General features: G+C 39.5%; 1 protein-coding gene across 4 annotated transcripts in view; it reads left to right on the top strand.

Moving 5' to 3' along the window:
• Positions 1-2617: 2617 nt before the first annotated feature.
• ARHGAP45 (Rho GTPase activating protein 45) overlaps positions 2618-15938 on the top strand; it is a 66372-nt gene continuing 53051 nt past the window's right edge. For 2 of the 4 annotated variants that reach the window (XM_039334743.1, XM_039334741.1), the window contains exon 1: positions 8500-8802. In XM_039334743.1, the coding sequence (XP_039190677.1) occupies positions 8674-8802 (129 nt within the window). In that variant the 5' untranslated portion in view covers positions 8500-8673. Of the gene's footprint in view, positions 2948-7521; positions 7619-8499; positions 8803-15938 lie in introns of those variants that run through there. The other 2 variants (XM_039334742.1, XM_039334744.1) reach the window with 2 other exon arrangements.

Here is a 15938-nt window from a genome sequence, read left to right as displayed (position 1 = left end):
TAGTCAGTTAATACGTTCTCCACTTGTCCTTGAGACAGCCAGAAAACTAAAGTGGTTTAAAAATGTTGCTATGGTCACTGCCAATCTTTATTCAGATTCTATGTTCTATGTTCTGACTTAGCTGTTGGGTGTGATGTTCTGGTTTCAGAGCACAAATGTGGTGGTGGTGGTCCATTGGAAGAGTTAAAAAGTGAAGAGAGAGGTCACAACTGTGCAATCAGCCATAATAGATTTAGATAATCTTTATTGTCATTTTTTACTGTGGGCACAATGGTGCACATTAAAATGGAATTTAGTTGCTTGCTCTCAAAGTGTAAACATACATAACACACATTTAAACATACTATATACAACATATGTATAGACCTACACCCTTACATATAAGTAACATATAAATATTAATCACTGTTCATCTTGAATATATAACAGAAGGAGGAAGCTTTAGAGTTGACAAGGTTGCTACTGTATGGAACAAAACTGTGACTGAATCTGGTTGTTCTGCTTTGGATACCACGAAGCCTTCTCCCAGAAGGTAACAAGAAAAACAGGTCATGAAGAGGCTGTGTAGTGTCCCAGACAATCGTACGGACCCTGCTCAAGCAACACTTATGTGCTATGTCCTGGATGGAAGGGAGGGGACTGCCAATAATCTTTTCAGCCATCTTCACCACTCTCTACGCCACCTTCCTGTCTGAAGCAGTGATAACATAATTCATCCAGAATGGTATGGGGTCTCCTGCTTGCACAGGGGTTAGACTAGAAGACCTCCAAGTTCCCTTCCAACCTATTCTGTATTCCGACAATCGTGACTCCATCTTCATGTTTTTTAAACACTATACCCCTCTGTGAATGCCATGTGGGTGGTGCATGTTAACCAAAGCCATTGATTAAACCTTGAGATTTCACTGCTCTCACTTTCTCAATATTACCAACTAGTAGGAAATTCCCTGCCAGTCTGTATTTGTGACTAGCAAATGGGTTTTATAGATAAGCTAGATAGATGGCCCTGCTCTTTCCCCCACTAGAAGAAAAATGGGGCCAGAGAAAAGTGTCTTGAACCAGATCTAAATGACTAATAGATGACATGTTCATCTTGTTGCTATGAGTCACCTGACAGTCATCATCAGCTGTCATCTTAAGAAAAAAATGGTACTTTAAAACTTTAACAGAAAAGGGTGATTTAAGTTTGTTTTAATCATGGAGGACACGATGAAGATCTAGTCTAGTGGTTAAGGAATCAGGCTAGAAACCAGAAGTCTGTGAGTTCTAGTCCCGCCTTAAGCATGAAAGCTGCCTGGGTGATTTGGGGCCAATCCCCAGGAGATTGTGGGTTCTAGTCCCGCCTTAGGCCTGATTGGGTAATTTTGGGCCAATTACCAGGAGACTGAGAATTCTAATCCCACCTTAGGCCTGAAATCTGACTGGGTGATTTTGGGCCAGTCACTCTCTCTTGGTCCAACTCACCTCACAGGGTTGTTGTTCTGAGAAAAATAGGAAGAGGAAGGAGTACAGTATTAGGTATGTTAGTTACATTGAGTTATGTATGAAAATAATAAAGGTAGGAAAACAAACAGAGACATGGAAGAATAGAGAGGTGCCTGAGTGCATATATACCATCGTGAGGGGGGGAAATACTCTCAAACTGTGGAATTCCCTACTTAGAGAACACCCCCATATACATAGCTTTGACCTTATTTTTACATTAGCAAGCAAAGCTTATTTGTTGTTTGTTTGTTACATTTAAAGGTTACACAACTCCAAATTTAATCTGTTTAATTTCAGTTTTCCTGGAGTAAGCATTTTATTTTTAATTAGTTATGTGATTTGGATCCTAGCTTTCTTGCTCAAGTTTGTATTGCTTAATTTTGTAATAGATTGGTTTTTCATTAATTGGCTTTTATGATTAACAAACTATTTACATTTGTGCATTATCCATTTATCTCATGAATAGGATAGGTTGGCCTCCCTGACTACCACTTGTTTTGGAAAATCAGAATATGTTGATATATATAAATAAAATATAATATAAAATAGCTTTCCCTGAATTATAATGCTGTTGTCTGAATTAGTCTCTTTCATTCTGACTAAGTTTTTTTCATTCTGAATAATGGTGCTCAGTCAGACACGACAGAAGCCTACTGAACAATGAACAAATTAGAAAATTCTCTCTGCTTTATAACTCTGAGAAACGTATCTACAGAATCTCACTTGCAGCCTGTTCAGGATGCTGGCTGAGAATTACATCTATTTTTTAATTTAAAAATTAACAAAGAGTTCCTGGCCACAAGATGTGCCCATATAATAGGACAGATGAGAAGAAAAAACTTACTTCTAAAATAGCTTCAGATGGTTTTGCACATTAAAGAGAAAAAGGACTCCATCTCGTTTACAAGCTGGTTGGATAACAGCAAAGAGGAATTTAACAAGCCCATGGCTTCCTCTTAGTTTTCAACTACAGTAGTCGCGCACACACACAGAGACACACCAGCCTTTTCCTGTGCAGTCTCTCTCTCTCTCTCTCTCTCTCTCTCTCTCTCTCTCTCTCTCTCTCTCTCTCTCTCCCTCTCTCTCTCTCTCTCTCTCTCTGTGTGTGTGTGTGTGTGTATTTCTGGCAAACCCAGCCAGGAAATAAGTTTGTAATCATGTGCTTTGAGCCCAGGCATTTTACACGCAGGCTGTCTATCGAGACTCAGAAGCTCTTCCTTGCTGAGGACATACGCAGAAAACACTTTCGCAAAACCAAGTGTTAGGAAGCCACATCCAGGAACTTGAAAAGAAAAGATGCGCCTTGGACAGTTCAGGCCCTAAGCTGGGGGAGCTACATTGATCTGGACCCATCATCTTTTTACCGAGCACCATGTTTTCGAGGAAGAAGCGTGAGCTGATGAAAACACCCTCCATCTCCAAGAAGTGCCGAGCGGGGAGCCCTGTGCCCCCAGCCTCCTTGGTAAGTAGGGTACGACTTTTCTGTACCTGGACAGGTGAAAATATGGATGCTCTTGTTTTACACCTGCAGTTTCACAGAAGCAAATTGTAGGGTGCTGAAAGCCGGGCAGGACTGTATTGGTTGAGGCTGCATTTATTCATTTGCCTTGAACTGAACGTCCCAATTGGCAATCAGAAGGGATGGCTGTGTTTTCCTTGAAAGGGCATGTGTTTCAATACAGAAAGTCTCAGTTTATACATTGCGCTGAGCTATGGTTCATTTAACCACAGTTTAATAAAGAACAGTTGGCTGGGTTGTATAGTTTAGACAGCCTGCTAAACTATAAATCATGATTTCTACATTGCAGTAGGTTGTGTAAAATAGCTGGCTGAACTCCAACCCATAATTTGGTGTTTCAGCACATGTATTTATGTGCATGCGCATTGGAGACCAATAACAAAAACATTGGGAATAAGGCCTGGTGAGCCTTGCAGAGTGGCAAACAACTCCAGCATTGAAAATGTCAAAGGTATTTTGCAGAAGCAAAATCGGGTAGTGATTTACCAAAAGAAGAAATTAACTATGTTTTCTATCTATTTTATTTATTTATTTACTAGCCTGAGCATGTCCTTATGAACTTCTGCAGTAGCAGGGGGGGTAGCAGACACAGGGCATATCCAAAAAGAGGAAAAGGTAATACAGGTAGTCCTTGACTTACTATCACAATTGTGCCCCAGATTTTTGTTGCTAAGTGAAATATTTGTTAAGTGAGTTTTGCCCCATTTTACGACTTTTTTTATTAAGTGAATCACTGCCCTTGTTAAGTTAGTAACAGTAACAGGGTTAAGTCAGAAGGTTACAAAAGGGATCACATGACCCCTGGGACACTGCAACCATCATAAATGTGAGTCAGTTGCCAAACATCTGAATTTTGATCACGTGACCATGAGGATACTACAACGGTCGTAAGTGTAAAAAACCCTCATAAGTCATTTTTTTCAGTGCTGTTGTACTGCAAATAGTCACTAAATGAACTTGAGGACTACTTGTAATTAAGATTACTGAAGCTTGTAAAAGCTGGAAATGAATCTAGTGATAATTCTGAACATATTTTTCCCCATTGAACCGAAAGTGGGGGAAGAATTTTGCAGAAGTTTCCCATGGTATATTCAAAGTCACTTTGGGGTTTTTTTGGCCAAGCAGACTCTTGAAACAATAGCCCAACCTGTTTTACTGCTAGCTGAAGCCACAAAGGAGAAGAACACATACAGTGCAGAGCAACTCTCTGTTTCTAGGAAAAATAACAGCTTCTCTCCATTGACAGTCAACAACAAATGCAATTAGAATGAATGCAACAAAGTCTATTTAGGTAACCTTCAACTTATCACCACAGTTGGGACCAGAATTTCTGTTGCTAAACAAGGAGGTTGTTAAGTGAGCCGTGTCTGATTTTTACTACCTGTTTTGCCATGTTTGTTAAGCAAGTCACTGCAGTTGTTAAGTGAATCATTAAGAAAATCTGGCTTCCTCCATTGATTTAGCTCAGCACCCCTAGAACGCTGCTAATATATTCTCACACCCCTTACAAAAGTTCAAAATAATGGCAATGAATTATGCATATACACTAAAATTTTGAAAACCCAAGTTTCTGCAACGCCTGGAATATCGTCTCGCACCCCCAGGGGATGTGAGCACCCCCACTTGGGAACCCCTAACTTAGCTTGTCAGAAGTTGGTGGAAAGGTCACAAATGGTGATCACATGGATATCAAGATGTTACAACCATTGTAAGTACAGCTGGTTGCCAAGCACCCACATTTTTATTCTGTATTCCTGGGGATGTTGCAACAGTCATAAGTGCAAGGACTGGTCGTAAGTCACTTTTTTCAGTCTGTTGTAATTTTGAACGGTTACTAAATGAATGGTTGTAAGTCAAGGTCTATCTATAGATTGGATAGGAGTATGTGAGTGTGAATGAAAGTAAAGGGATATATTTTGTGTGTACCACTTATGACCAGCCTGGCTGTCCCCATCTGTCATGGATAGCCAAGTATTCCCTTCTGTTTTCCTACTCTGTAGCAAAGAGAAGGTCATGGTTCACCAGATTCTTTGCACATGGTGAAATCAGGCAGTTTTTAACTACATATATGAACTCTAGAGTCAAAGTAAAAATGTAAGACTTGTAATTGATGGGATAAAAGGCCTCTCCAGCATCCTGTTTTCCATAGAGGCCAACCAGATGTCCCAATGGAAAACTCTTGTCAATGAAGGAAATGGTACTCAGTGATAGATTTATTGGGTTCTTGATGTTCTCTGAGCGTGTTCCTCTTCCTGCAGACATTTTATTATCAGGCTAGGTAACAACATCCATGGAGAAGAAAAGCAAACTCAAAGAACAGCAAGAGCCCAACAATTCAACTCTGAGCCATCTATATTCTCCATTACTGAGAGGTAGAAATTTGGTGAATAGAAAAATGATATCCATGATCAATAACTGTTTATATTCTCTCACTCACTTACTTCCATTGATTTTTCTAATCTTTCCTTCAAAACAATTATGACAGTCAGCAACAAACAATTTAAATTACTTCCCTTTGTTATCTTCTGGTTTGTCTGCAACCTCTCCCCATTCAATTTCTCTGAATTCTAGTACTGATCTTAGATCTTAGATCAATCAATCGTTTATTGCTTTGATTACTGATCATAACAAATAAGATAAAAACTACATAAAGGTGATCAGACTAATAATGTTCTTTAAAATTTGCAAAAATCAGTAAGAATATTAAAACATTATTATTGCAGCAGATAAAACAGTAGGAAAACATCAGGAACTTTTGCTAAAATCCTATCTCTACTTAGCAGCAGTCCTTGTAAAGCTTGCTAATCTCCATAGTGATATTTCCTTATCTAAATTCGTTAAATGTTCAACCTTATGTGAATCAGGCCAAAATCAAGAGGGGCTCCAAAACTGTTCCATGTGAAAAAGTGTAAATGGAGCAGTACAATAAATAAGGTATAAAATCTTCTATAGTATCCTTGGAAAATGGGCTGAAGTGCATACAGATAGTCCTGGACTTAACCTGGACCATAATTCAGCCCAAAATTTCTGTTGCTAAGTGAAACATTTGTTAAGTAAATTTTTCCCCATTTTAGGACCTTTCTTGCCACAGTAGTTACGTGAATCACTGTAATTGTCAAGTTAGTTACCTGGTTGTTAAGTGAATCTGGCTTCCCCATTGACTTTGTTTGTCAGAAGGTCGCAGAAAGGGGATCATATGAACCCAGGACACTGCAATTGTCATAAATTTGAGTCAGTTGCTAAGCAGCTGAATTTTAATCATGTGACGTAGGGAAGCTGCAGCGATCGTAAGTGTGAAAAACGGTAAAAAGTCACTTTTTTTAGTGTTGTTGTAACTTAGAATGGTCTCTAAATGAACTGTTGTAAGTCGAGGATTACCTAAATGGGATGTTAAGAAGCTGGCTGTCTCTAGTTGCCGATGCCATTTGCTGGAACCATAAACTTGTGTTTCTTGGAGGGATGGCATCGTAAGACACATCAGATAATATTTGACTTACTTTAGCTATTTCTCTAAAGAAATTAAATCAGTTTCTTAATTACTGTTATTGTGTGTTGTGACTTCGTACATCGTACAACAATGACGAGAATGATACATGTGTTGCAGGTTTTTTTTAATCTTCGGTTTTTAAGCTAATATGAATTTATTGTGATGTCTGAACTGAAGACTCTCTTAATTTCTGCTTTTTTGTTTTTCTCTGCGGCTTCAAAAATATTTGACTTGGAAAAAAAGCAGATGAGATTAAACCAAAGTAGAGTTGTATAAATCATGTTCTTCTCAGAATTGCCAGATACAAAGAGTAGCACCTTTAATATTTGGAAAGGAGAGGATTTTCCACAGGTTTTAAAAGCTACATCTGCAAAAAAAAATGTCGTTATTTTACTTACTATTAAAGATGAAGATAGATTACTGTATTTTCTCTCTGTCCATCTTAAATGGTTGGACCTTAGAGGATGCTCTTTAAAAAAAAAAGTTGATACGGTCTGGAAGAAGCAACGCGTCATAAATATACAGTATACCATGATTTACTATGAAAATTCAATATCTTTAGATCTGAATACAGATAACGGGTTATTACCACCTTACAGATATTAATTAGCATTTTCAGTGCCAGAATGTTTTATACTTTGCAATTAGCCACTATGTATTTTACATAGATCTGATTTCTAACTAGGTTGACCCACATTGGTTTTTCTTAAGCTGTGCCTTGCAGAAGTGTTGGACTTCAGTTCCCACAATGCTTAGCAATAGAGCCATTATCTGTGCTGCCTTGGGATTATGGGAGTTGAAGACCAAAAGAATTTCAGGGGACTCCAAATTGAACAGAATGCTTCTAAACAAAATATTAACACTTTGTTGTGGTCTCCTTCCATTCTTTACTTTCCCATCTACAATTGTCTGTGTGTCTGTGAGCGTGTGCATTTTGTATGTGCATTCATGTGCATGTAAACACACTCACACTTCTGTGAATGCAAGATAACCCTTCGTGTATCTGCTGAATCAGACTGGCATCTATATAGTGACTGGAGTTTTCATTGTGCTAGAAAACGTGTTGTTCGTATTATGTTACTTTGAAAATGGAGTGTCCTATCTTTGGCTGTTGCAAGAGTGGATGGGTGAGTTACGAGTTGCACATGCTTCCTTTTACGAGAGGGTGTCTCAGTTTGAAAATGTTGATTCTGTCAGTGGTTGGGGTGTAGCCACAAAAATGTTGAAACGCACAATACGGAGCAGCTTGGAAATCTACATTCTGAAGTAATTGCTTGAAGATAAACTCAGTCGATGAACTCTAACTATCCTACTTATCCTTCCAATATTGTAAAATATTATCTTTTTTATATATAATGGAGAAATAGGGCAGGGTGGAGAACATAAAGCAAAACATTAGCAGCTTCTAATCAAGCCATGTTCTTAAACATACAGTATATAATGTGGACATTGCACCTTTCAACACAGGAGTGAGTTGTACACCTATGGAACAGGGAAGGCCTCTTCTAAAGAGGTGGATTTCTGAAGGAATGCCTCTTTTGTGACCAGTAAATGCATTAAAAACTTTATTTTTCCTTCTGACCCACTGTTCTGTTGACATATTTAAAATTTCATGCAGAAATCTAGTTATTCAGAATTGAACTCAGTGAACCCCACAAAGGGAGTACTTTGTTCAGATTCTAACGCAGTGGATTTCAAACCTGGCGACTTTAAGACTAACGGACTTCAACTTCCAAAATTCCCCAGTCCACACGTCTCAAAGTTGCCTAGGTTGAAAAATATTGCTCTGAGGCCAGTATTGGCTTATTTGTTTTTTGTACAGTGCAGAAAAAGAGGAAATTGTCAGATCTAACATACTCTGAGACAATTTGTGGTTTCTTTTTCTCCGCCTTTTTAGAGCAAGGAAACTGGTAGTAGGTGGGGTTTTTTTCTTTTCTATTCATTTTGTTATTATATTTTAAAAAACAATCCTCCTGCAGGTTTGTCAGAACTAAGATGGGCAAGAAAAAACTGCAGTTTCTGTGTCAGAGATGGAGATATTTTCTTTTAATTTAACAGCTTTGTGGAATATACTACTTAGCGGCATTTTCAAAACCGCTGTGTTGCTTCCTTTGCAAAAGTGGGTGGGTGTGAGGGGGGGGGTTGCTGACTTGGCCCCTCCTGATGCTTTGCTATCGAAGGAATGCTTGGCAAGCAGATGAACAGTAAGTCCACTTACAGCCCGTATTCTGCTGAACTACGGAAGAAGCGTTCCAAAGCCGGAGGAAAAATTCTAGATTCTGTCTCCTTTCGAGCTAGTGTCTGGCTGAAGGTAGGCTGATTTTTCAAAGCAGTCCTACATAAGTCCTGTATATGTATAAGGCAAAGAGGAAGCAAAACTGAGTCCTGTGTGGTGACTTGGCATAGTTCAGCTCCAATGCTGACATTTGGGTGGATTTGATCCTTGACATTCCTGCTCCACAGATCTAGGCTGCAAAAAGCCAGATGAGCACTAGAGGTCAGCCAAGGGGTGGTTATATTTCTCTTTGTTGCCATCTAGAGGTTGCTTGAGTTGTCACAATCCATATCTGACAGCCTAACTTCCAATAGGAGTCCAATCCTAAAGGTCTCACATGGACTCTTGGTGGCTCTCTTGAAACCAGAGGAATCTTATTAATTTATTGGATTTATATCTACAATGATGATACATCCTTTATTACAGAAAGCTGTCCTTTAAATTTATTTTATTTAATGATTTATTTTCTTGATTTTACTCCTGAATTTTCCTTTGTAAAGCAAAGTTATAAACATCAACAGTTTTTTAATCCCTATGAACTGCTTTTAGATTTTCCCCCTTTCAGGTTTTCCTTTTTTTCCCCAAGAAAATATGAAACCCTAGTGAGTATTTATGACAACTGACAAAATTTTGAAACCAAAACAGAATGTAAGAAATGAAGCATTGGAATTAATCCTGAATTGTTTTGAAAAAAAAAACCCTTAAAATAGTTTAAGACATAAGGAAAGAGATGTATCTGTACAGATTTTGTAGATACTGAGAGAGTGGGAGATAAATGAAGTTCTTGAGAAGACAGGAAAGGGGGAATCTTTGGCAGACTAATTCAGACTAACATCAGAGGAATATCAAAGGAATAAAGCTATTAATTTATTTACTAAATTTATATGCCATCCATCTCACTGTCAAGCCACTCTATCAAGATCCGTTTTGATAAAATGCATCTTTCTAAGACAGGAGTCCCCAGAGTTGGCAATTTTAAGACTTGTCAAGTTCAACTCCCAGAATTCCTCAGTCAGCCATGCTAGCTGGAGAATTCTGGGAGTTGAAGTCCACAAGTCTTAAAGTTGCCAAGTTTGGAGACCTCTGTTCCAAGAGATAACATTCCCCTATCTTGCTGAGTTAAAAAAAATCTATTTTCTTGTAGATTAACAAGTGCCTTGGGTTTAATTTATGCATTTGATGAAGAACAGGACCCATCATGACCTCTCAAATATGATGCAATAATCAACCAAATAAAATAAAAAACATTGAAAGGACATGCTTTAAAGTAGACAAAGTATTAATCCTGTAACAAGCTTCCTGTCTCCAGGCTGGTCCCTCCAATTTTCATTAAAAAGGTTAGAAGCAGCTTGGGCTGGAAAATTGTCCAAAAGGCCTTTGTCTCAGTGTTACCGGCTTGTGCAGTTGCAGGGTAGATATCAAAAAAAAGGTGGAGACTAGGAAAGATGTCCATGGCACTTAAAATTCATAAAAGTTATTAAATGGTCCCTATATTTGCAATATTAGATGTTCATTCCTTCAGCAAACTAGGATACGTCTGACTTGTGTTTCTCAAACCTCAGCAGCTTTAAGGTGAGTAGACTTTAACACTGTTCTGGACTGTGGCAACGCAGGTAATTACAGTACTTCATGGACATGACTCATAAAAGGGGTGTTTTCGTTTCTTTTCGTAGTCCCTCATCTTTTTTTTTTTTTTTTTTGCCTTCAGCCCATGAATTGCTTAGTGTAGGCATCAGCAAAGGAAGGTGGGAGATTAATTAGAATTAAGTGTCTAGCAGGTACTGGGTGCCAGCTAAGACAAATGATGGAAACAATGACCTAACTGAGGTTAGAGCTAGGTTTGTTATCTCACAGCTTGCCAGGATAAATAGGAAGAGCTAGGTTGTTTAAGCAGCTGCTCTCCCAGGTGTTAATTGAAAAATGCGGGTCAACCACAGGACATCCAATGTGGGAGGCAAACTTGAACTTGATGGACTTGGAGGTAAAGGTATTGAGGTATTCTGCAGATGCTCAGAGGCAATCTTGGCATGCAACATGTTCATTGAGTGAGCCTTAATTAAGCTCTTTTGGACATAAGAGGGAATATCTGAAAGCATATACCTTTTTGCAGAAATACCAAGTGGTATTCCCTAAGAAGATTTGCTGTTAAGAGAGATAAAAAGTCCTCAAAAATATTAGAAAACAGCATTTTCTTTTTGTTTTGCTGCCAGTCAGTAGGAAAGGGACTGTATGGAAGCAAATGTTTGGGGAAGTATGTCTCCCTTGAGATAGGATGGGAGAGCAGGGGATTCACATCCCCAACATGGTGGCCCCAGTTGGGTTCACACCTTACAGTAAACCCTTACAGCACATTTTCCCAACCTCAGCAATGTTAAGATGGATGGACTTCAACTCCCCAAATTCCCCATCTGATTCCACACATCTTAAAGTTGCTTAAGTTGGAAAACATTGCTTTATGCAGTGTGTTTGTTTTTCTCTGTATGTATGTGTCAGCCTACCCAAGTAAATCAGGCTATTATTATTATTAAGCAAAGTAGAAATCCAGTCTCAGTCATATGCAGGTTAGAATCATTAACTTAGTTTTCAAATCTACACAGATGCTCATGAATCTCCTAAATAGCAAGTCAACCCATGTGGCAAATTTTTGAAGGAAAGCTTATTTAACATATTTCTGTGCACTTGTCACTTTCTAGAGGGCGAAGAAATTGCAGAAATAGAGATGGCTGGGCATTCTTTACAAAGGCAAGATCACTTCTAACAGGGCTTTGTTCTGAGCTTTAAGCAGCCTCTCAAAATACCAGTATTGTTTAATTGGCTTAGAGCTGGCTGTTAATTGAAGTCCAAGAAACTTGGTTTCTTCTTCCATACTACTTTTATTTTTAATCATATTACCATCATAAGAGTACGCTGCATCATGGCCATGGTGATGTACTTGGCCTTTTACATCAGTACTGTTCCAGCCTGGATCAGGCCTTCCTCTGCTTCTCATTTTCACTGAGACAGCTCCAAAAGTATCAGCGGGAGCTTTATACTGAAGCAACAGATGGAAACTAACCAAGGAGAGAAGCAACCTAGAACTAAGGAGAAACATCCTGACAGTTAGAACAATTAATCAATGGAACAACCTGCCTCCAGAAGTTGTGAATGCTCCAACACTGGAAGTTTTTAAGAAGAATTTGTCCGAAATGGTGTAGGGTTTCCTGCCTGAGCAGGGGGTTGGACTAGACGACCTCCAAGGTCCCTTGCAACTTTTAGTAGTAGTAGTAATAGTAGTAGTAGTAGTAGTAGTAGTAGTAGTAGTAGTAGTTGTTAATTGCGAAGTCATGTCCGAGCCATCGTGACCCCATGGACAACGTTCCTCCAGGTCTTCCTGTCCTCTACCATCTTCTGGAGTCCATTTAAGTTCACACCTACTGCTTCAGTGACTCCATCCAGCCATCTCATTCTCTGTCGTCCCCTTCTTCTATTGCCCTCAATCTTTCCCAGCATTAGGCCCTTCTCCAGTGAGTCCTTTCTTTTCATTAGGTGGCTAAAGTATTTGAGTTTCAACTTCAGGATCTGGCCTTCTAAAGAGCAGTCGGGGTTGACTCTTCTAGGACTGACCGGTTTGAACGCCTTGCAGTCCAAGGGACTCGCAGGAGTCTTCTCCAGTACTACTAGTAGTAGTAGTATAACACAACAAGCTGAACTAATTCTACTTTAATGAAAGGCTACATTAAAAGAATCTAGAGCAGGGGTGTCAAACTATCAGCTTGTGGGTTGGATGCTTCATGGTGAAACTGCACCCACCCCATTGCCAGCAAAGGAAAAAAAGTCACGATACATCACATGACGTTGCAAGTTTGACACTCCTGATCTAGAGGCAAAAACACCTCGCTGTAACTTTTAACTGCTTCACCTGTTAGGGTGAGTCCTTCCTAAGTTTCTTCCTCACCATTAAACTATGGGTGCTCCTGGCTCCCTTGTATGATTGTTTCCATGGCAACATCTCTTATCCTCATTCCCCAACATCATCCATACATTCCATTACAGTATACTGTGAATCTAAGTGATTGTAATTTGTAAACAATGCTGCGATTTATAGCTGGATAATAACCAGAATAATAAATTAGATTTGTGATTTACTACATGCAAATGTAGCCAACTGTAGTTTATTTACAAGCTGTGGCTTAGTTTTGATCCACAACTGTAATTAATGTTTCTCACTGATGAAATTGTACCACCTGTTCATATGTATAAGCTTCCATGGGTTCCAGCATCCGGTGGTCTTCACATGTATTGGATTATAATTTCCATTATCCTCAACTACTGTGCTGACTGGGGATGATGGAAGTTGCAGTGCTATACAATACATATGGAGGCTCTGAATAAATTCTTTTATACAGTCTCAACCTGGTTAGCAGGAAGTAAATAATAAATTGCAGCCTATTTAACTTGGTTTCTTTAAAATGCTTTTACCTGGATGTGTATTTCATTTCATTTCATTTCATTAGTTGCTCCAGTCATCAGCTGGCTGGCTTACAATTCTACTATGTATAAGCAAGATTAAAATAGCAAATAATAATAATAATAATAATAACCAGACAAATAAACAGTGCTATATTACATAATAGAATATTCCTATGTTAATGAATAATAAAAACCCATGTAATCATAAACTACACAGGAGGAATCTTGCTCAGCTTCTCCCTCTCTCAAAAGTGTGCTGAAAAAAACAGGTTTCAATATCCTTAGCCAAAATGGCAGCACATTACAAATATAAAAAAGAAGTACCCTATAACACACTGCAGTGAAAACGATGGTTAGTTTTAATGATTAGCTTAATCCAGGGGTCTCCAACCCTCAATCCGTGGACCGGTACCGGGCCACGGCATGCCAGCAACTGGTCCACACAAACAAGCAAGGCCCCATCTGTGGGATGCAGGCAGCACACAAAACCACACACTGTCCGGTCTGTGGAAAAACCTTTCTCCACGGAACCGGTCCCTGGTGACCAAAAGGTTGGGGACCTCTATAATATAGTTTTAAAGATATATATTTATAATCTATATGGCTTGGTTTTTAGGTATCCATCAGAGCCACTTTCTTCAGGGTATCTGTGGGTGGGTTACAAAAGTCAGGATATTGCAATTGTGGTGCACACAGAAAAGGGTGCAGCCTTTTTCTTGACTTTTCTGAATGCCTGCAGAGACCCTGTTTTCCATATGTAAAAGCAACCAGTGAGCCTTGCAGGGTAAACCAGCTAAGAATTACAAATGGACGAGCTAATTCCATTTTATTATAAAACTATACAGTTAGTCCTTGTCTTATGACCACAAATGAGCCCAAAATTTCTGTTGTTAAGTGAGACATAACTTGTTAAGTGAGTTTTGCCGCATGTCATGACCTTTCTTGCCACAGTTGTTAAATGAATCATTGCAGCTGTTAACTTAGTAACGCAGTTGTTAAGTGAATCTGGCTTCCCCATCGACTTTGTCAGAAGGTTGTAAAAGGTGATCACATGACCCGGGGACACTGCAACCCCCTTAAATGCGAGTCTGTTGCCAAGCTTCTGAATTTTCATCATGTGACCACGGGGATGCTGCAACGGTTGTTAGTGTGAAAAATGGTCATAAGTCCCTTTTTTCAGTGCTGTTTTAACTTAGAATGGTCACTAAATGAACTATTGTAAGTAGAGGACTACCTGTATTGACAGAAGCTTGCTAATCTGAAAGTATAATCTCTCTCCCCCACCCCCAACCCCCATTTCCTATAGCAGTGATGGCGAACCTTTTAGAGACCAAGTGCCCAAACTGCAACCCAACACCCACTTATGCATTGTCGGGTGCCGGGTGGGTGTGGCCCATTGGGTGGACATGGCTGCAGTGGTAACGGCAGACTGGGTGGGACTAAAAAGTTTGATCAATCAATTCCAACTTTGCAAGATCTTTTTTTTCCCGCAAGAAGTTGAAATTGACTGATTGATTGAACCTTTTTTTTTTTGTACACGGCGCCAGAGGCCTAAAGCAAAAAGGTTTTATAAAACCCAGCTGAAGGCCTAGGACTGGGGCGATGGCGCGCGTGCCCACAGAGAAGGCTTTGAGTGCTACCTCTGGTACCCGTGCCATAGGTTTGCCACCACTGTCCTATAGCCTGAGAAACTAGGGAGGGTTTCTTCTGAGCTTCTTCCTCCACCCACTATCCAGTTGTGGGCTACGCTGCCTCTTAGCTGACTATTCCCTTGGCAGTGTCTCTGCCCAGTCTCCCAAGGTCTTTCCCACACACCATTACCCAACCTGACAAAACTTTGTGGTAATCTCCTGGTTTTGTAAGGTGAATTTGGGCAGGGACTTGGTTGGAGGCACTATTTTTCTGTTATGCCTCCAGGCTCCTCCATTTTGGAGTTGCTTCCCTCTCAAGACCCAAATTAGCACCCTCATTATAGGCATTCCAAATATGAAAAATGGGAGGACTGAGGAGTGATTGTCTCATTTATTATTCATTCTTGTTTTGTCTATTTTGGTTTTGTATCGCTATGGTTTGCATTTTATAGATTTATGAATGCAAGCTGCCGAAAATCTGTATAGTTTATGACAGCATATCGTTACATTTAATCAGGGTGTCTAACCTTAGTAATTTTTTAGACTTGTCGACTTCAACTCCCAGAATTCTGGCTGGCTGGGGAATTCTGGGAGTTGAAGTCCACAGGTCTTAAAGCTGCCAAGGTTGGACACCCCTGCATTAATTAATTGTTTATGCTCTGGACTTTAAAGTCTGAAAAGAAAAATGGAAAAATAAGAAGTGGGAAAAGAGAAGAGGAGAAAACAGACCTGACATCAGTTCTTAAAGTTAAACTATAATCAAGTGATGGAAAGTTTCAGCAACATAGCAAGGTGGATCTGGACACATCTTGACAGGGCATTTGGTAAAATGTTCATTTTTCACTGTTATGCAAAGTCACATCATGGCTTATTTCCTTTGGGCTTTGCAATTGTATGAAGTTAGCATCGGTGGGTCAGTGGTTAATGGTTTGTTTATTTGTTAAATGTCACCACTGAGAGCGACATCAACGTTTTGCATTTGGGCCGACCCAACCACTGGCAGCTTATTCCATAAAACGTTGATGAAGCAAATTGTGTCACCTGGTCCAAAGTGTGAAGCCCATCAGGCAGTGATTTTATAGCTTTGCAGAA

Source organism: Crotalus tigris, unplaced genomic scaffold (genome assembly GCF_016545835.1).
Source record: "Crotalus tigris isolate CLP2741 ecotype Arizona unplaced genomic scaffold, ASM1654583v1 scf7180000017633.3093840, whole genome shotgun sequence".
Classification (NCBI taxonomy): domain Eukaryota; kingdom Metazoa; phylum Chordata; class Lepidosauria; order Squamata; family Viperidae; genus Crotalus; species Crotalus tigris.
This window is presented reverse-complemented; position numbering and strand designations above follow the sequence as displayed.